Source organism: Macrosteles quadrilineatus, unplaced genomic scaffold (genome assembly GCF_028750875.1).
Source record: "Macrosteles quadrilineatus isolate MER2022 unplaced genomic scaffold, UCM_ALF_1.0 Scaffold_1__1_contigs__length_201487025, whole genome shotgun sequence".
NCBI lineage: Eukaryota > Metazoa > Arthropoda > Insecta > Hemiptera > Cicadellidae > Macrosteles > Macrosteles quadrilineatus.
In genome coordinates this window covers 1,058,867-1,080,056 of record NW_026542594.1, presented here as the reverse complement: position 1 = coordinate 1,080,056, position 21,190 = coordinate 1,058,867, and the positions used below count along the sequence as shown (strand labels likewise).

General features: G+C 34.0%; 1 protein-coding gene across 2 annotated transcripts in view; it reads right to left on the bottom strand.

Annotated features, from left to right (window-relative positions):
- Window positions 1–1,737: 1,737 nt before the first annotated feature.
- Window positions 1,738–21,190, bottom strand: part of LOC128988520 (kinesin-like protein KIF20A) — a 173,931-nt gene continuing 154,478 nt past the window's right edge. For both annotated transcript variants that reach the window (XM_054409920.1, XM_054409999.1), the window contains 4 exons: window positions 10,807–10,946; window positions 9,054–9,133; window positions 7,323–7,414; window positions 1,738–3,830 (listed from right to left, as the gene is read on the bottom strand). In XM_054409920.1, coding sequence (XP_054265895.1) covers window positions 3,762–3,830; window positions 7,323–7,414; window positions 9,054–9,133; window positions 10,807–10,946 — 381 coding nt within the window. In that variant the 3' untranslated portion in view covers window positions 1,738–3,761. The remainder of the gene's footprint in view (window positions 3,831–7,322; window positions 7,415–9,053; window positions 9,134–10,806; window positions 10,947–21,190) is intronic.

Here is a 21,190-nt window from a genome sequence, read left to right as displayed (position 1 = left end):
ATGTACTAGAGGACCCATGCTGCTCCGCAGCGTTAAAATAAATATAATATCCGAGAAAATATCAAATTCCTGATTTTTGATTGAGCAATACAGTATCTTGAGCTTAACTGATTCAAACGATCAATATCTCAGATTAAAGCCTATAATTTACTAATTATTTTGAGTCTAAATCATATAAAAGACCTTAACAATACTGGAGCTATTGATTTTTAATCATATAAAATACCTTATGAAAAATAAATTTAATATTTGTTGTTCACCTTGCGTGTTTGCTTGAAACTCGTCCGATTTGAAAAAATAATAGCCTAAATGTAAGCAGGTATGTCACTGAAGGATCTTGGACCAAAATATATAGGATTATATAATTATATAACTGGTATCTTAAATTGAAGTAAGACTTCTAAAAAGAATCAAATTATGTTTTTTGGTCGAGAAATGCAGTAGGTATATATATGCCGATACCTGATGGCAAATCTGTGCGTGCATACCTTCAATTTGAGACCTCAATCATGAAAATCGGTCAGGTAGAAGAGCCAATCGCACTCGGAAAAGAGAAACCAAATTTAACTCCCATAAGAAATACATGGGGAGCAAATTTCGTTTACGTATATGCCGAGTGGGATTATAGATAAATAAATGCCGATACATGATGGCAAATCCGTGCGTGCATACCTTCAATTTGAGACCTCAATCAAGAAAATCGGTCGGGTAGAAGAGCGCATCGAACTCGGAAAAGAGAAACCAAATTTAACTCCCATAAGAAATACATGGGGAGCAAATTTCGTTTACGTATAAGCCGAGTGGGATTATAGATTAATAAATGCCGATGCTTGATGGCAAATCTGTGCATGCATACCTTCAATTTGAGACCTCAATCATGAAAATCGGTCTGGTAGAAAAGCCAATCGAACTCGGAAAAGAGAAACCAAATTTAACTCCCATAAGAAATACATGGGGAGCAAATTTCATTTACGTATAAGCCAAGTGGGATCATAGATAAATATATGCCGATGCTTGATGGCAAATCTGTGCGTGCATACCTTCAATTTGAGACCTCAATCGTGAAAATCGGTCGGGTAGAAGAACAAATCGAACTCGGCAAAGTAAACCCAAATTTAACTCCCATAAGAAATACATGGGGAGCAAATTTCGTTTACCTATAAGCCAAGTGGGATTATATATAAATATATTCCAATGCTTGATGGCATATCTGTGCGTGCATACCTTAAATTTGAGACTTCAATCACGAAAATCGGTTGGATAGAAGAGCCATTCGAACTCGGCAAAGAAAAACCAAATTTAACTCCCATAAGAAATACATGGGGAGCAAATTTCGTTTACGTATAAGCCGAATGGGATTATAGATAAAAACATGCCGATGCTTGATGGCAAATCTGTGTGTGCATACCTTCAATTTGAGACCTCAATCATGAAAATCGGTCGGGTAGAACAGCCAAACGAACTCGGAAAAGAAAACCCAAATATTTTTAATATATAAGATTTCTCAGTGGACTCTTTATATGTAATTAGGCCTATATAAAATGTTAATAATTAATATTAATTAATATTAGGTGGGTCGTGAAAACTAATCCATGATGAAGGGCGGTTGCCAGACTGAAAGGTTTGGGGACTGCTGTCTTGGGCTACAACACTACCACCTTACCAATATTACAAACCAACGGCATGGTTGAAGTAGTAACAGGTCTATATCTAGGCACTAAAAATAAAACACTCATCACCATTAAACAAAAGATACTAAATTTATTACAAGAGTACAAAACTGTATAACAAATTACAAATGAAGAGAAAGAGGTATCTAAATGTAAAAGTATACAGGCAAAGTGAAAAGATTGTCATTGTAGACAATGCAGGCCCATGATACAATAACTGATATACAGTACATTGTATGGCAGAACTAAATGTCATCATTATGTTTAATTTAGATTGATTTAATCTTATTTATTTATTTAATTTCTTCTAAAGCAGGCAGTTTCAAAATATTGGGAGTTCAACAAGAATGTTAGTGCAATATTTATAGATTTAAAAAAAGCATACGACAGCATAGACAGAATCAGCTTGTGGAAAAGTTGTTTAAAATTCAACTTAGCACTGGAAGAAGCCCTGCAGAAAACAAAAGAACTTGGATTGGGTGTTAAGCTTGGAGTAGATCTAAACATATTGGCATTTGATGATGATGTGGTCATTTTGTCAGAAACTGAAACTGTTGGAAACTTGGTAAGTTTGGCAGAAGTACTTATCACAGAAGCAAACAAAATAGAATTGCAAGTAAATGTAGAAAAAAACTAAAATCATTAACTTTGGAAGACAAGCAAACAATAGAAACAGAAACATACAGATAAAGAACTTAACTATAAATTGTACAGAAAGTTTAAAATATTTAGGAGTAACTGTAAATAGTAGAAACTCAGAAGATGAAGACATACTAACTAAGTTATCAAATGCTAATAAGTGTTGGGGAGCCTGCAAGAAGTTGATCTCATCTAAAGTATTATCTCACAGAACCAAAATACAATTATATAAGAAAAAAAATTCAACCTATTTTGTTATATGGTAGTGAAACATGGGTATTGTCCAAGAAAAATGAAAACCGACTCATGGTGTTTGAAAATAAAGTCCTAAGAAAAATTTTTGGTCCAGTGCAGGAGGGACAAATGTGGAGAATAAGGAAAAATAGAGAGTTAAGATCACTATACACCGATCCAGATATTGTTGCAATAGTTAAAGGAAGAAGGTTACGTTGGATAGGGCATGTGCTAAGAAGAGAGAAAGGAACAAGACTGTATGAAGTTTGGAGAGCCACACCTGGAGGTAAACGTCCATTGGGAAGGCCGAAATTGAGATGGACTGACCAAGTATTGAACGACATCAGGACAATGGGTGCAAATGTCAACTTGGCTGAAGATAGAGAAGGGTGGAAGAGGCTGGTAAACGAGGCGAAGAATCAACTGAGATTTGTGGAGCCACGGCAGTAAGTAATCTTATTTATATTATTGACCTAAATTATAAAGCCATTTAGGCCTCTTTACCTCTACGCTATTAGTGGAACTTCAATTACAAGCCCCTTAGTAGCAAGTCACCCTTAAGTGTAAATATACCCTTAATTTTGTCAACATGTCATTGCAAAAGTGGTAGAAGTTAAGAAGTTAACCTTGATAACAAGTACTGTTTGATAATCCCTATGAGAGACTTGCTATCAAGGTTTTACAGTCCCTCCGTGTTTTTATTTTACAAAATTTTAACTAAAGCTGAGTGAAGAAAACACAGGTAATGGAATTAACTGATAAGAAGAGATTGAGGAAACACCTGACCACGTGTCACAATTCACAGATCAATAGGCTTAACAATTAGTTAACAAATTACTTTAATTTAAAGTAACTTTGCGTTGGTCTGTCGTGGTAAAATCTTCTTCCCCAAAAACTGCTTTGAAATTGGAAAGAAATCACGTTTATTATGTCTACTTAGCAGGTAAAATACTGTGTACATTTTTGTCAAATATGATTTTAAATGTTTAAATACTTAATACTACATACATAATTACATCTGCGAATAAACAAAACTTTTGGACTTATTGGAGTAAATAGTTATAACAAAACAAGTTTTATAGAATAAAATGCAGTCAACTCTTTAGAGCATAATATTTAAATTTAAAAATGTACAATTATAAAACTATAAAATACACATATAAAGTTTGAATCAAGCACACAACAAGTAATAAGAATAAGTCTTTTTAACAGTCTACATTATTTGTTGCGGGTTCGGAGGGTTCGTTTGTAGTAGGTATGAGGTGAATCTTCTGGTATTGTCAACCTCTGTAAAAAGAAAAGCAAAAAGTTACAGTAGAACTTACAATATCTTTTAAAGTGAAGGACAGGGGAAAATTTGTTGATAGATAAGACAGTGATAAGACAGTATGTATATATATGAAAAATACTGGAGGGATGAGAGGTCTAACAATCAGATAAAATGCAGGAGCAGATTAGATGGAGATTCAATCAAATGTAGGTACAGTATATCCAAATACTGTAGTTTACAATGTTGAAAGTGGTCAGATATTGGGGTCTAAACAGTGTAAATTATCATGAAAGAAAACTAGGGGATGCACCTAAAAAGTCGGTACGGTACGGTTCTGGCCGTACTACCACCATCGGTTTGGAGCAGCCTACAATAATTAATTACTTTCAATTCACTATCTTAGTCAAAAATTAGTTTTTCTCAAGTAAAACTAATGAGACAAGCTAGATTGCACAATGGATTTACGTGGTTACCACACAATGTGAACAGACAACAGCATGTAAGCAAGAGTTGTATTAATAATATAAAATCAAAGGAATATAATATAAAGAATTACGTGAACACCTAAATTAAAATATCAAAGGAATAAAAACAATAAAATATCTCATTATATTCTCTTGTTCCTTTTAGCAAATTTCCCTATAGGGAAAGATTTATATATATATACATCCGTGAACGCGATAACTTAAGTAATTTTGTGTCCGATTTTGATTAAATTTGGTTTAAAGGTGTAAGGCGGTTTAAACTTGAATGAGTTCGCGAACCAGCATGATCGGACCATGGGGTGAAAAATGGTTTTTCTCATTTTTGGCCCTCAAAACAAAAAAATTCCCAATTTCTCTCTAGACTTTTTTAAAGAGCTTAAAAAAAAACAAATAATTTAGTAATATCGAAGTGTTTTTGTACGGTGATTGGTAACGGAGAAAGTTCAAAAAATTGTAAATTTAAAATTCCCATGTTATTCTTATGGAGAATATTGTAAAATGTTGTAGTTTGCTTGTTTATGGATATATTTTGACCAAACTTGACAAATTTATTTATTTTATACTAAGCAATTAATATTTTACAAAAAAATACACTATATAAGTTTCCTTGTCGCAGCAAACCTAGGTACTCATTAAACCTAATGTCTTTTAAATATATTTATGATAAGAGACAGGGACACAATCAATTTGCAGGTAAAAGTGAAAAACACAAAATGCAGTAGCCTAGCAGCCAACACAGTCAGCTACGAGCTTACAACCAACTGCACTATACAGTACTCAGGAAGGAGTATCTCATTCATCATAATCCCTTCTGTTGTAATTATCTTTAAATACACAGAGTATTAAATTAAGGTATAGCTGGTTTGTCTACAATACTTTTACTTTTAATAACACACTATAAACATTTATAACCATCACAGTATTGTTGTAGAAATTTTACATAATTTGAATTTAATATTATAGACCCAGGGGCTCCAACCCTTTTTACTCAAGGGTTGACAACTTTTGGAGGAAAGGCGGGCTGGAATGTTAACGCACAAACTATAACCTTTGACTATTAGTTAATACAACAGTATCAATAAATTAAACCTTCAGTATCCAATAGTCAATAATAACTCTATAGTCTGTGGCTAACGTTTCAGTGTAGAAAAGTAGCCCACCTGTTGCTAGTCTGTTGAAAAAAATGTGAGCCTGTTGTGTGAAACATGGACCTTTCTGTAATATGGAAATGTTGTAAAACTTGTACAAAAAATGTGTAAATAAAGCAGTATTTAATTTAATTCATTTCAAAAGTAGCCCACCTGCAAATAACCCACATAGAGGTAGTTTTCTAATTAAGAGCTCAGCGAAGAAGTTTGAATGTTTGTTGCCGATTTTTTTTGTTACTATATAACCTTTGACTAACTCAAATTCTTTTTTACATTTTAGTGCGAATGATGCTGTGACCAACCAAAATAATTGACCTACTTCACATATTTTTTAATGAGTTTATAAATTGGGTTTGTCTTTATCATATTTATAATTTGTCATAATAAGTAGGCTTATGATTATTCAAATTCAAAAGAAAGTTTTGATGTCAAGTTTTAATGGCTTACAAGGAGTATAAAGATAAAATTAACAGTAATTTTTAGGGACAATTTTGTATCTGCCAATTCAAGGGCAGCCAAATCCGGATTAAAGTTTATAGTCCTGTTTTCAATTCAAATCAAAGGTTCATTTTTGGATGATCTGTATTAGCTTGATCACTAGGTGCTTGCACATGCTTACTGCTAATTTTCTCTTATTGGAAAAAAGGTGGGAAGTGTGATAGAGGTGTTGTTTTATAAACATAAACAGGCTATCTGGGTATCCACTATCCAGCCAACCTGGGCACCGAAAATTGTACTTGAATTCAGTATGTACCACACGCCACTAGACACCAGCAATGCTGGCGATTCACCGTCTCTGGCGGGCGAATCGTCTGACTCTGAGATTGTTTCTACAGTTATGACCAGAACTGAGTATAGAATGTCTGTTAGAGAGAGGAAAGTGGCGGAGGGCACGTGGATTCCCAACAGACAAAGGAGAAAGAGGAAGCGAGAGTCCATGGGTTCCCCTAGGGAAGGTTCTGGCGTATCACCGATGCGTAGAATCGGACCCGATAGTAACCCTGGGTCTTGTCAAAAACCTTCCCCAAAGAGAAATTTATTTTTTATTTTTTTATTATACAAAATTGTCCCTAAAAATTAATGTTAATTTTATCTTTATACTCCTTGTAAGCAATCATCGACTTCCGCTATCACGGCAAAATTCTAATCATCTCCTGTGGTCGTGTTGACATTATCATCCTCTTGTCTTCCGCAATGGTGACAACATTCTGATTATCTTCCGCGGCCATGTAGTCATCATCATCAACTCCCGCGGTAATGGCAAGGTGTCCACCAGTCCAACCAGAAAAAATTCATGAGTAAGTTAGTTCAGGTCGTACTTTTCATACCAAACTTTCGAACGTGTTTTGCGCCAACTTCCGCATTGCTGTTTTAGCACTAACACAGTTTGCTATTTTGTTATCGGAAAAAAACGTATATTTACACGAATCATTGTCTTATTCTTACATTTTTTTTACAAATTTAAGTTCATATTCGTGAAATGTTTCACACAAAAACGAGAATTGTTTTAAGATGTCTAATTTGACCGAAGAATAGCAGGAAGCTATTGTTGCTTATGCGGCGGATCACGTAGAATCTTAGAACACTGTATGTATTATTAATTTTTAATTGAGCTTTCGTAATTATTCTTGCATCCAGGCACATCACATCTATCTGACATGCTGTAGTAACAAGTTCAATGTCATTACTAATGATTAAGGGTATTAGAAACGTGATTATGTACGTCGAGTACGCGACTCCTCCATCCACTGTAATGGTAAGACGACCGCGCATCAAGACACGGATGCAACGTTGCCACTTTTCGCTCGCCGCGGCCTTGTATTAGAGGTGGCTATGGCACAATTCATTGAGTTCTAATACAAATAAAAACACCTACCTCATCATCATCAAATTGCTGTTCTTCATTATTGAGGGTTGCATCCCACAGTTTTCTGCGATACTGTTTCTTTGTGTCTGTTGTCTTGTTATCTGCAACAATGAAATATAAATTGTATGTTATTTTAATTAGTAGTTGTTGATAAGAGTAAAATTGGAAATATTTTTTGGAGGACAGTGGTCCACCATTGTGTACATAATGGATAATAACAGGTTTCACTATTATGACTCGCTGGATAACCACAACATCAATGATGCTAAAGTGGTTGCAAGTAAGATATCAGCTTATCTCACGGACAAGAGTGAAAACAGAAAACCCGGCAGCTCATTGGTGATTAAACCTCAGCAACATAATAGCCAGAAAACCTCTGTGCAACGCTTCGAAGCTTTAAGAGCATAAATGGGCTAGTAATAATATAATATCAAACATCTAATCTTTTTCTGGAATACATGTTTAATATTTACTTTAGACAACCTATACATATACTTTTTTTGGCCTGATGTACATCTAAATAAAAAGGAAGTCCCAGATCTCTGTGTCGTGGTCTTAGCATATCCACAACTAATATTCAATTTAATATAATACAAGAGGTTCTACCCGCGAATTCACGGGTGAACAGAAACCGCCATTAAATTAATTTAATCAACTTTGACTTTATATTTCATTTAAAGGGCCCAAGTTTGAGAAATTGTCATCTGAAAGGGCGTTAAAAGCAGTGGAACCTTCATACCTTACGTCCTAAGGTTGGCCGAGGTTGTACCTGAACACGCAGCTCTCTTTCACGACATCTTTAATACTTTACTTTAATACTTTTCAATGAAATTGCGATCTGTTAAAGATCGGTGACAACCTCTTGGAACGAACAACATTGTTTAAAAATCTCATAGCATCATGTTTCGAACACCTTTAGTTACTCACTTGTAACAAACAGCTATAAATAGCTTCACTGTCCATTCACCGCGCCTCTTTTAAGAACATAAAAGTAAATAATAAAATAAGTAAACAAAAATGTAAACAAACAAACTATATTGTCAATTGCATTGCCAGCTGTTGTTCACTAAATTAATCAAATAATAACTTCCTAAGCATGCAAGGCGTAGCCTTTTGGAAATCAGCCTGTGGGGCAGAGCCGTTAGGGAGTTCGTCCATATCAATACTTTTCGGCAAATCTAAACACTCTAAGCTTAATTTTGATATGCCATATGCCTATATTTTTATTTGGTAAATGGCCTTAACAACGGTTTACATAAAATTTGTTTGTATCACTTTAATAATATAATAGATAATATTAGTAGGATATATCACATGATACAACATAGAATGTGAATAAAAGGTTTTGATTTAAAACACCATACCTAGGACTATAAATTAATTTAAAATTGTCTGATGTTATTTTTACTCGAATTATTCATTATTAATAGCTTAGGATGAATAAATCAATATTCCAAATTTGATCAATTCCAAATCTATTAACAAACAAACTTATATTTTTAATACAATAAGGACATAATGTATTTATTAGTTAGTAATACATAGTTGACTTTTTCTCCAAAAGAGTAACGTGGGCATTTTAAGTGTATAATTTGAGAATTTTCTGTGTAAGTTAATCTTTAACCATACGAGAACATTATGTGATGGTTCGTGTCTAGGATAACAACTAGATACAACATAATATTGGATAACATCTGATACATTTTTTGTACAGAGAATAGGTATCATAATAGGAATTACCAGCTTTGCTGTTACCGGCTTCACTGACAAGGATAGCCGGGACAATTGTAGCGGCTCGAGTTGTTTTTCTTGTTCTAGCTCTGTAAATCAAATAAAAAGCCATTATCTACACAATTACTAAAATAGAGTATTACACTTACTATTAGCTGTAACAAGTTTTTCAGATAGGCCTAGTAAAATATTAACAATATTGTAAACTGTTAAGTTAAAAAAATTCATAGATTTGAAATTATGCATATAATTTAGCTGATTCTCTGTGACCTCTTCCCCATCCCTAATTTAATTTAATAAACCAAGCATATTCTAGACAGAACGTTTAGGAAGTCTCTTCAGCTAATCCTAGCACTACTACGATACATCCTTTAACTAACGAGCCTACTCCACCAATCACAAGTGGTCATGTGACCATTTGGGTCTTTGGTTTAAAAATCACCACAGTTACACTTTCATTTTGACATTGTTACAGCATAGGTAATGAACTTTTGCAGATCAATTTACTTGAATTCATAATGATTTAATGTAATTATCTGTAATACAATTAAGTCAAATGTATATTATATTTGATTCTTGTGATGCTATACAGATGGTATATCATCCCTTACCCATGCTTGTAAAAGGAAGATGACTCAAAAGAGAATAATGCTGTTCTTTAGATTTTCCCCACCACTCCACCACTGTATCAAAATTATCACATTGCCACACCAGCCGCAGCCGCGGATCAAAAACCAAACACATCCAAAATGACATTTTATATACAAATAAAAAGTGAATCTGTGTGTTATGATAAGATAATTATGGTGGTAGGAAAAATCTTGTGTGTATTACAACTACAAGCAGAAACAGTCATTACTGCTCTCATCTACAGTTCTCGAGTGGCAATGACATACTATGCACTCCTTATACACAAATAGCTACTCCGCCATGTGAAACTCTTACACATAATTCATTTTGGATAAAAAAAAACTCAATTTTACCACTTAGTGAAGTATATTTATTATCTTTAAATTCAAATAAGAGGTTTATTGAATTTCCTAGAAATTTGCATTTTATTACATCATCAAAATACAATTAGTATGCTATTGCGCAATCATGTTATGTCAAGTTAATAAGCTTGTAATAAAAACTGTAACATTTAAAATCACAGCTTACTCAAACTTTTACTCAAACAAAATAATTACTAAACACTGTCAATAAATCACTTAGAGAATAGATTTATAAATTCTAGTACCTACACTGCTAGTTACTGCTACATTCTGTTTCAAGACAGAAGAATGTCGTAATGTCCATAAAAACATGAACTTATATTTTGCTTCGATTTTAGTCAAATGAACTGTTATGTTTCAAAAACAATAAAACTGCATATACAAATGGTTGGAAATAGTTAAATATACATAGCATTTCAACATATAAGACTAAAGAAACATAATTTATAACATTTTGTTGGTATATTTGATGTTATGTAACAAATTAAAGAGGCATCTATGTTGACCCCGGTTAATCTAAGGTTCTCCCGGTTAATCTAGGTTCTACTATACATACTCATACTGTATTTATTTACAAGACATTAAGAAAAAGAGAGAGGATGGATCCAGCAACCCTCAAAAAACATTTGGGGGAGGGGAATATCTCTTGTAGTTATAAGGTAAAAATAATGTAATACTACAAATATAAGACATGGTCCTTTTTTTGGTTCCTTCCACCTTTTTTATTAATAAATATAAAAAAAAAATTCTGAGTTGTAGTCCTCACTTACTTGGAGGCACTTTTTGATTTATTTCCATCCAGAGAGTCAGAGATGTTATTGCTCTCGCCTACACAGCTTTGAGTTCTCCGCCTGACATCCAATTCCATTGCTAGTTTAGAAGTCTTAGTCTTTGGCTTTGCTCCTTTTGCCTGTAATGGATAAACACATTTGTATGAGATATTATTCCCAATAGATAAATCCTGTTAACATATACAGTATACTCTTGATTATCCACAAATGGATTAACTACAATCGCAAAAATATCTAAATAAAAAATTAATATAAGTTAATAAGTTATGCAGCAACAACCAAGATCTTTAGTGTTAGGAGGCCCATCATCTTGGGGGAGACTATTGAGTGATGTGTTGCAGAAAGTCAACTGTGCCAGAAGGTCAAATAATTTATTCTTGTACCATTAGATCAAAAACAATATATTTTGCTGTAGCGTTACGTCAACAGTCCCATTGAGTCGACAAGTAAAGTCAGTACTAAAAACGTAGGCTGTGTATACGAGTTTGACCTAATGGGATTTTGACTTCTAGTGAACAGTTCCTAAGGGAACAAATATTGAAATATTTAGTCAAACGATTTTGCTGTTTCTATAAGTCAACAGTACCGCTAGGTTAAGTATATTCTGTTCAAAACAACAATAGTCCCTTCGACGCATGACTTCAATAATTTTGTGTATTGGCGTACTTAAAGTTGTGCTAAAATGTTAAAAACTGGCACAGAGCTTCTTGGTTAGTACTACTTGATGACTGTTTGGTTGGAATTTAAAGCTATTTATCGACCTTATTAATAATCATTAATTATGTATCAGCATTCTGATACATAATTTCTCCCATAAGCTTGTCAACAACCTTTATCATGGGTAAGCGGTGAGGGTAATTATGATATTTTTTAGTTAAAAATCAAAAATCACAAAAGTTGCGATAACTTTTGAACCGTAATTGTTACAGCTATTTTAACATATTAGAACCAGCTTTTCTCTAAAAATCAGATTTTTTAATTTTATGGTATTTTAATGGGAAAATAACATAAGTTACAAAAACTTTTGAGTTTTTACAAAAATGGGAATTGTTCAGAATTTGTTTACAGAATAATTATTTTCAACCACAGGAACATCAATTTATAATTATCGACTTACAAGAGATGCGTTATAAAGGTCAATGACCTAAAATATCATGATTGCGGATTGTTGTATTTTTATGTAAAAATGCAAATCATGGCATTAACTCTAATTCAAATAATATTTCTCCTGGTCCCTTGCATATTGTTTTATCAATGCTAAATAATTGTGGTATATTCAAATTATATTTTTGATGATTCAAAACTCATACGCAAAAAGACAAAAGTCAAACTAGGCAAGGAAAAAATTGCTATTGTAATCCCCCTAGTCCCCTACCCAGCCATTTGGGAAGTGGTGAAAGTCTAGTCTAAATATAGCTCAAAGGTCTCACCCACACCTTCCCCCTCCAACACCCTACTCAACTCACTGTTGCCCTCTCCGAGGTCATTGCCCAACCCCTACCACCCTTCTATTATTTTGCCTTTCTAGTGTATATATATTCTAGTGATGGGCGGATCCAAGAAAATGTTCCGTTGGTACCGGATCCGGATCTTGAAAGATTCGGATCCGGATCCAGATACAAATATAAGGGCGGGTTAAAAAAACGTAATTAACAGAATGCCAATTTAAATCATACTGTTTAAAATTAAATTGGTAATGTTTAAAGGTTAATATATCTTATATATAGAGTAATCTCCAGTTGAGCCGATAATCCCTCATTTTTTGGTGACACTAAAACTTTTCAAAATCATAAAATAAAACTTAGTGCAAAGTTCGCACGACCAACAAAAGGGTATCTGTGAATATTTTACAATAGTTCGATCTTGAGTATGCTATATCGTGGTTTTTGCAAGCAGCATCCAATTTATTTATGCATGGATCACCTCTTGTTAATCTCTTCCTTAAATTCGTTCCAGGTCCACAGTACTGATAGCCAGGTATGTGAAGTTTTACAGGTAAAATACCCTGTGTCTGTGTACAAGAAGACTATACTGTGTTCTAACTTAGAAAAATATTAGATGGGGGAGTATTGACTTTTTATTCACCCTGTAAGTACACAGATAATCTTCTTGTACACAGACACAGGGTATTTTACCTGTAGAATTTCACATATCCGGCTATCAGTTCTGTGGACCTGGAACGAATTTAAGGAAGAGATAAGCAAGGGGATCCAGGCATAAATAAATCGGATGCTGCACGCAAAAACCACTATATAGCATACTCAAGATCGGAGGATAGTAAAATTAGATCAATGGCTGACAGCTTATTAGCTTGGGAAAGGGTAAAAGCTTCAGACTCTAGTATTGGTGAGAGAGCCTGGGCTGCTCCTATGTAAACAAACACCTAGAAATTTATGAGAGGTTGCCAATTTAAGGGATTAATTTTATTACCATTGTTTCTGACAGAAAATTTTATTGCTTGCGTTTTTTCGAGATTAATTTTTAATCCATTGTTCAAGAACCAACCCTCCATGTCATGAACCACATTTTCAAGAAAAGATAGCATTTCAGAAGTATCATTATTTTTTATCAAGGCTGTTGTATAATCTGCAAAAAGAATTAGTTCCTGATCAATAGCTTTAGGAAGGTCATTAATGTAAATTAGAAAGAATAGAGGACCTAAGAATGAACCTTGGGGCACACCTGCCGATAGGTTTTCCCATGGCAAATAGTACTTGATCTTATCCAGTGTTATTACAGTTCTTTGTTTTCTATTAGAAAGGTAAGAACTCAATAGAGAGTGTCAACTTCCCCTAATACCATAATCACTCAGCTTGAGCTGAAGGAATGAGTGATCAACACAGTCAAAAGCTTTGGACAGGTCACAGAATACACCAGCAGTAGCCTGAGACCCGTCCAAAGCCTGGGTAACCTCATTTATAAACTGTGTGAGTGCAGAACTCGTGCTTAAATTTTTCCTGAATCCAAATTGTTTGTTATAAAATAGATGATTGCTTTCAAAATAACTAACCAATCTTAAATTTATGACTTTCTCAAATATTTTAGAAAAATTACTCAATACAGAAATTGGACGGTAATTGTTAGTATCCGATTTTAGGCCCTTGTGAGGTACCAAATTTTGAGGGGGGTAAAAAACGTACTGCTAATCAATAAACACCATAACTTACCAGTTTTCATCTACAATAGCCTACTCCTAGGCCTATGTGTTGGCCCTAGCTTCGACTATGAGCCAAAGAACGTAGGGCCTATTCTTAATCACAGTGAAGTACACAAACACACCCTCAACTGCATATTTATTTATAATAGCACTCCCATTTCACCAAATAAAGGTAACCGACAAACTTTACGCATATTTATCACCGACGACGACGAGATAACCTCAAACTGGTGTTTGTTGATTGACGATGACAGACGATAACTAGACCGAATCCCCGATCAGCTGTTGGCTAGTTTCCAAAATCACCACCGGAGCGCTTAAGCCACGGCCGAGGAAATCGGGGTTTGAGCCGGACAAAAATTATTCGCTGTTCGACTGTCGACTCGTTCACGAGAAGCCTCTTCGCACACCGACACTAACTTCGCCATACGATATCACGTTATCCACTGATTCAGGTTAGCTACGTTTTCAGACTTTCTTACTTTCATTTAAAATTTCTTTTAACATACGCATACTCGTCTGCCATTTATTTTTACCCGTTTAAGTTCGATTACATTTGACTAAATTTTAATAACTTAGTTTTCGCCGACTTGCATAAAACCCGCCAGTTCCTGCCTGCCAGTGACTAGCGGTGATTATCGTTTGGTTTGATTTAAATTAATTAGTTTCAAAATTACGATTTCTACGAAAAATTATTACGTACGTTTATTTTAGTTAATTCAACGTTTTAATATTCCGAGACTTGTCCACCGAGTTCTAAACCCCGTCTCTGGCGGGTGAAAGAACCAAGTCTGGGAGTAGGCTGATTTGACAATCAGCTACAAAAAAGATGAACATTAAATCGTATCACACCAAATTATCCGTTCAGTTATATTAATTAGGCCCCGACGACTCTGTAGGAATTGTTTTACCTTACATTCGATATTAGATCGATTACCAACGTCTTAAACTAATTAGTCACATTTTAATACGAGTATTTACATCACATTGGCTAAGATTGAATACTCGTCGGCCCTACAGAGTCATTCCAAAGGTTAGGTAAAATTTAACAAAACACTTAAACGAAGGTAAGGATGATATATAGCTCCAACTGGGCGTCTGCAGGATTTCCTGAGCGCTTCTAGAGCTCTGAGCCTTCGATACAATTTAAATAAATTGATCAGTCAAAGCCGTGACAACTTTGTATCGACCCCTGGATTTTTCTCGGCTCCTGAGCACTCCGGGGAAGAAATTTGAGTGTGGCCGGTTCTAGGGGTAGGCCTAGCCTGACTTAGGTGAATACTAGTTTATTCCCCCCCCCCCCCTAGAATTTTGCGTCACACCCTTTTTAAATATTGGTGGGATTTTAAATGAAATATTTTCAAACAACATTAGGTTTAACGAGTTCCTAGGTTTGCTGCCTACAGGGAGGGTAATAAAGTGAGTTTTTTTAATAAAATATTTTTAGCTTAGTATAAAATAAATAGATTTGCCAAGTTTGATCCAAATATATCCATAAACAAGCTAACTACAACGGTTTACTTATCTATAAGTATAAAAGAGGATGTTTGTATTTTGTTTGTTTGTTTGTTTGTTTGTTTGGCAGTGATAAACTCAGACACCGCTGAACTGATTGATACGAAACTTGGTACATACGTGTAGAATGTCATGGAATAGGTTTATACACCATCAATTTCGTGATCCGTCCAATCGGCTCCGCCCCAGTGGCTCTGGAGTTTCCCATGTTAACCTTATGAGAAATGGAATTAATGAATCTTAACAGCTCTTTCAATTAAACAAGTTGGTTCTGTTCTATGATGTTCAATAGCATTAAAGTTACAAGGATTACCAACAGGGTGCAGCACTATTATTTCTTTTACATTTATGACAACAGCTAATTTGCAACCAAAAGGTGAGTGAGCGTAGCGAACGAACTTCAACCTGGAGGCGAGTTAGCGTAGCGAACGAGCTAACCTGAAGGCAAGTGAGCGTAGCGAACGAGCTAACCTGAAGGCAAGTGAGCGTAGTGAACGAGCTAACCTGAAGGCAAGTGAGCGCCGCGAACAAGCTCCAACCTAAAGGTGAGTGAGCGTAGCGAACGAGCCCCAACCTAAAGGTGAGTGAGCGTAGCGAACGAACTTCAACCAGGACGTGATTGAGCCATGCGAACGAGATCATCTTGAAAATTAAGAAGTTAAACAGGGCAAAGCCCGCGGGATTATAAATAGTCAAAGGCAAGACGTCTGCCGGGTTCAGCTAGTTCTCCATATAACTTACAACCTATGGAATTCTTGTGAAGTGGTTGATTTAACTTAGGAATTTTTAATTTACAATTCTTTTTCTTTTACTTCTCTTGACTATATCAAAGGATTGAGGCAAAATTTTAACTTTTTTGATATTTAATTAGACCCTAATCATGGTGACACTTTCTTTTGTGTATATGCTAATATTTAACATTAAAACATACAACAAATTATTTGTATGTCACTTCATTGTAAGTTTAGAAGTAAAACTGTATAACAAAGAAATTGTTGGATTTGAGATCGGTATGGTAAAATTTGATGGAAAGACTTTAACATTGGTGGAATGCACACTTGGTTGGTACAAGTGTTCTGGGCTAATTACATGTGTTAACTCCGGCTAGAATCCCTGAAACCAACCATTTAATCTATCGATAAGTATGTTTAAACAATATTGTAGATCTACTTATAGTATTTAAACAGTTGGGAGTGGAGTAACTGAAAAAATCATGAGGCTGGATCTTAAGTATTTTGCTTGCTTCACTTGATTTGATTGATTTCTTCCCAGCTGTGGAGTAAAATTTAATTTAAGGGTGTTCGAACGAAAATAAAATACTATTATTTTTTAAAGTATAATTGTTAAGGTCATTATAAGGGTAAGAAAAAATGTCACCTGAAATTTTTTAGTGGCCTAATAAGAGAGTTATGGGGCTTTGAAGTGCTAACTCCGTTTGCTTTCCAGCTCAAAAACGGTTTCGACTATATTCAACAAACTACTCTTAAAAATTCCAAAAAATGTATCTTTACAAGCTAAAACATTTTATTTCCCATATCGTTTATAAATAAAAAAGTACCTTTTTTTGTAAATTCGATAACTGGTTTATTTTTAAATGAATCGAGAAAAGACGCATATCAGAACAAAGCCAATGATGTACAGAATGTATAAAAAAATACTCCAATGGAAAATTCTTAAGCGTTTAGAAGCTGGAAAGAAAACAGAAATCACGTAAAACCAGCGTGGCGTGCGATGTGAGTGTGTACAGTGCTCATACGCGCACTCACGGCGCGCGGGCGCACGCCCCTCCCCCCTCATCCCCCGCGCCTGCCCTGGTTCCCGCGCGCTCTACCTGCTCTCAGCTAGCTGCTGCCAACCTGTCACTGGTCACGTGTTTTGTATTTTGTAGTTACATTTTGTTTCTCTTGTCTGTGGTTATTGTTAGTATTGTTAATATTCTTATAAACCACTTCAACTATTATCTATAATATTAAAACGAAACAGTGTTTTTTTATTTCACGATTCTGAATCAACCACTCGACGGATTTTCATGATTTTTGTGTTGAAATAAAGATAATTTTGAGAACTAGGGAATGTCGAAGCCATAATTTTAGTTTAGGGTCCCAGTTTTTTAGAAATTAAGTTTTAATTTTTAAAAAGTCTAGCAGCCGACGCTATGATTCTAAACAAGCTTTTGGCATAAAATAATTTGCGTAACATAACAGCTGTAAACATTCAGCTTTTGTGTCACAAATCAGCATTTGGATAAAAATGTAAAGACATACTTAGTGTTGACTTATTTATACTATGTGTAATGTTAATCATTGATACGTTCAATTCTTTTGTAAAAGGATGACAGATTAATTAAATATACATAGTAAAATACTAGGATGTTCAAATTATTTTTTAAAGCAATCTTTGTAATCTTCGATTTGTTTTAGAGCAATATAATTTGTTTTAACTAACAGCTGGTTAAATATAAACTATGGAACTATGAGGTTATTTTATTTACTCTTATTTTGTCATTGATTATAGGAAATAAGTAAGATTAGTAGATACACCACAGTTTAAACTACGGTTGTAACCAAAATTAATTAAACCACAGTACAAATCGAGGCTCTGTACACGAGTCTTAATACAAAAAGGATAAATGCAAATTATTTTACTATTCCACTTTTCGAGGAAAGAATAGAAAAATAACAATGTTTACATGATTTAATTCTTCATGGTAGCTTTTTGTTTGCAATTAATGTCTGTCTGCTTTAACTTTGTTTGGATTAGGCCCGGAAATATTGATGTCATAAAAAGAAGATCAAGAATAATCAGGAATCACGATTTTAAATTACCACCACAACATCAGCCAAGTTTTATACAAAGATTGAACACAACGTCAACATTAACCTAGGATACTGCAATTAGACAAACCATCCTTTTATGAAATCGCGTTCAGTGTGGTTACGTTTGGAGGTGCCTATCAGCGCCCCTAAACGTGAAAATATCACTTTTATTTCAAATATGAATATATTGTAGTTTAAATTAACTAATATGGGAGATTACGATGTACACTTATTCAATGAGGGTGGGTAATTATTAAGGATATAACTGATAACGGTATGGATAATAAACATTGACAATTACGTCATTAGCTTTACTAGTGTGTTTACTTTTTATATTCCTGCTAAATGTGACCAGTTCTTTTAGTAATCATGAGTTCTTTTTTTTTCAAATGAATGTTATTTGAACCAAACAGCTGTTTCAAAACAAGCTGTTATTGTTTTTACTTTTCTTTGTTTACACTTATTTATTTAGCAATTAATGCAGTGAAATTGATATAAAGGATAGGTGTGACGATTTATGTGTAGCCTACTGTGAATTTTATTGGATATTATCGTTTTATTTTAGGTCGTTTCTATTCAGACCTACTGGAAATTGTGTATAGTAGTTGTATTGTGGTGATAATAATTATGGAAGAGGCAAGTATGCTATGGAAGGTGGTATCGTTGACTAAGTGTATACACTTCTCAATTGACTATTACTCTCTCTACTGTAGGCTACTTATAATCAGTGTGCGTCTGTGCGAATCGGCTGCAAATCTCACTTCAACGCTTTTCACATCGTAAAAATTGCAGATTTGCTGTTTTATTGTAAAACTAGCTGTGTGCCCGTTCTACGCACGGGGATCTTATAGTAGTCAGTTGAAACCTTCTTATATTAAGATTAAGATTAAGATCAGCAGTTAGTTTGCATATTTGCAGATATGCTGGCAAAACTATTATACAGGGTGGTCGCGAATAAGCGTTAAACTTTTTATTGGGTATAATAGGAGCATAAATGGAACTCGTAAACGTGGTTTAAAAAAATATATCTCATACACACCCCCAGAGATGACATGTTTTAAGTTTTTTGAAAAAAAATTACATAAATGCAAAAATGTTGCATTTTTCGGGTTAATTTAAAACTTTTAGCAACAATTAACTGTACCATCGCGTTCTCCACAAAATTTTGAATAAAAATACATGTATTTCAACTTGCCAAAATCTGCATAGCTACTTGTCAAATTGAATAGAAATAAAAATTTGTGTTTTTCAAAAAAATTTAAAAAAATATGTAAACATAAAACTTTTTTCAAAAAAGGTTTTAACGAACAGCAAACACTTTTAAAAACTGCTCCATGATCTAAGCTTTCAAACAATACCATAAAACGTAATATTTGATCCCGATAAATGTCCGCTATTCAAGTTTGAATGGCGTAAAACACAGGTTACCCAAAACATTTTTACTACAGTCGCGTCGTAATAATGTTTTTTAGATTAATTAAAATAGCACCATTTAAACGGATTTTGAAATCAATTTTTTGGCAATCTTTTTTCAAACTGGATGAATTAACTCAGCTATAAGGCTAATCTTATACCAATTCAAGTAAGATATGTACCTATGATATGAAATTAAAAATTAATAATAATTCATTTCGTAGTAGAGAAATTAGTTTTATTATTTACAGTACAGCCATGATATGAAACAAAAAAAGACTTAGTCGTTTTCTCTTATTTACACTACTGCATACTTCACTAAAACGACAAGGCTGTGCCCTACAACCTAAAAAAAACACGATACAGATATTTGATAAACTTCAACTTAATAAATAAAAGTAGCCTTAAAATATGTTAAAATGAAAATATTACAGTAGTTGGGGATTAAGTTGAACACATGAGACAAATAATTTAGTTTCAGGTAATACAAATGTCAACATTTTGGATAGATTGTACAGACATTTCATCAAATTTTAATAAAAAATACAGCTAGCTCTAAAATATGGTAAAATTAAAAGATTAAGTAATGGATTAAAATAAACAAAAAAAGAATTGCTTCATTTCAACTTCCCTACTTGGATCGGACGAGGAGGCACTGTTTCTTGGCCTGCCAGATCTCCGGATCTTAACCAATGGATTTTTTGTTTGGGGGTTTATGAAATCGGTCGTCTACGCAACCCCTGTAAACACTGAAGAAGAACTTTTGAACATGATCATTGGAGCAGCAGAAGTGGTCAGGGGAAAGATGAGCCATAGCGTAACTGTTCAATTTATGAGAAAGAGAGCCAGAGCCTGTATTAGACAGAATGGCCATAATTTCGAAAATGTTCTTAAGTGAATGCCGACCTCTCTTGTTTCAAATGTCCACACAACTTTCCACTTCTCCGAGAGATTTGAACATGAATATTTACCCCAAAATCAATAGTGTCTTTCATAGCTTTTTGTTTATTTTAATCCATTATTTAATCTTTTAATTTTACCATATTTTAGGGCTAACTGTGTTTTTTATTAAAATTTGATGAAATGTCTGTACAATCTATCCAAAATGTTGAACATTTGTATTACCTGAAACTAAATTATTTGTCTCATGTGTTCAATTTAATCCCCAACTACTGTAATATTTTCATTTTAACATATTTTAAGGCTGCTTTTATTTATTAAGTTGAAGTTTATCAAATATCTGTATCGTGTTTTTTTTAGGTTGTAGGGCACAGCCTTGTCGTTTTAGTGAAGTATGCAGTAGTGTAAATAAGAGAAAACGACTAAGTCTTTTTTTGTTTCATATCATGGCTGTACTGTAAATAATAAAACTAATTTCTCTACTACGAAATGAATTATTATTAATTTTTAATTTCATATCATAGGTACATATCTTACTTGAATTGGTATAAACTTAACCTTA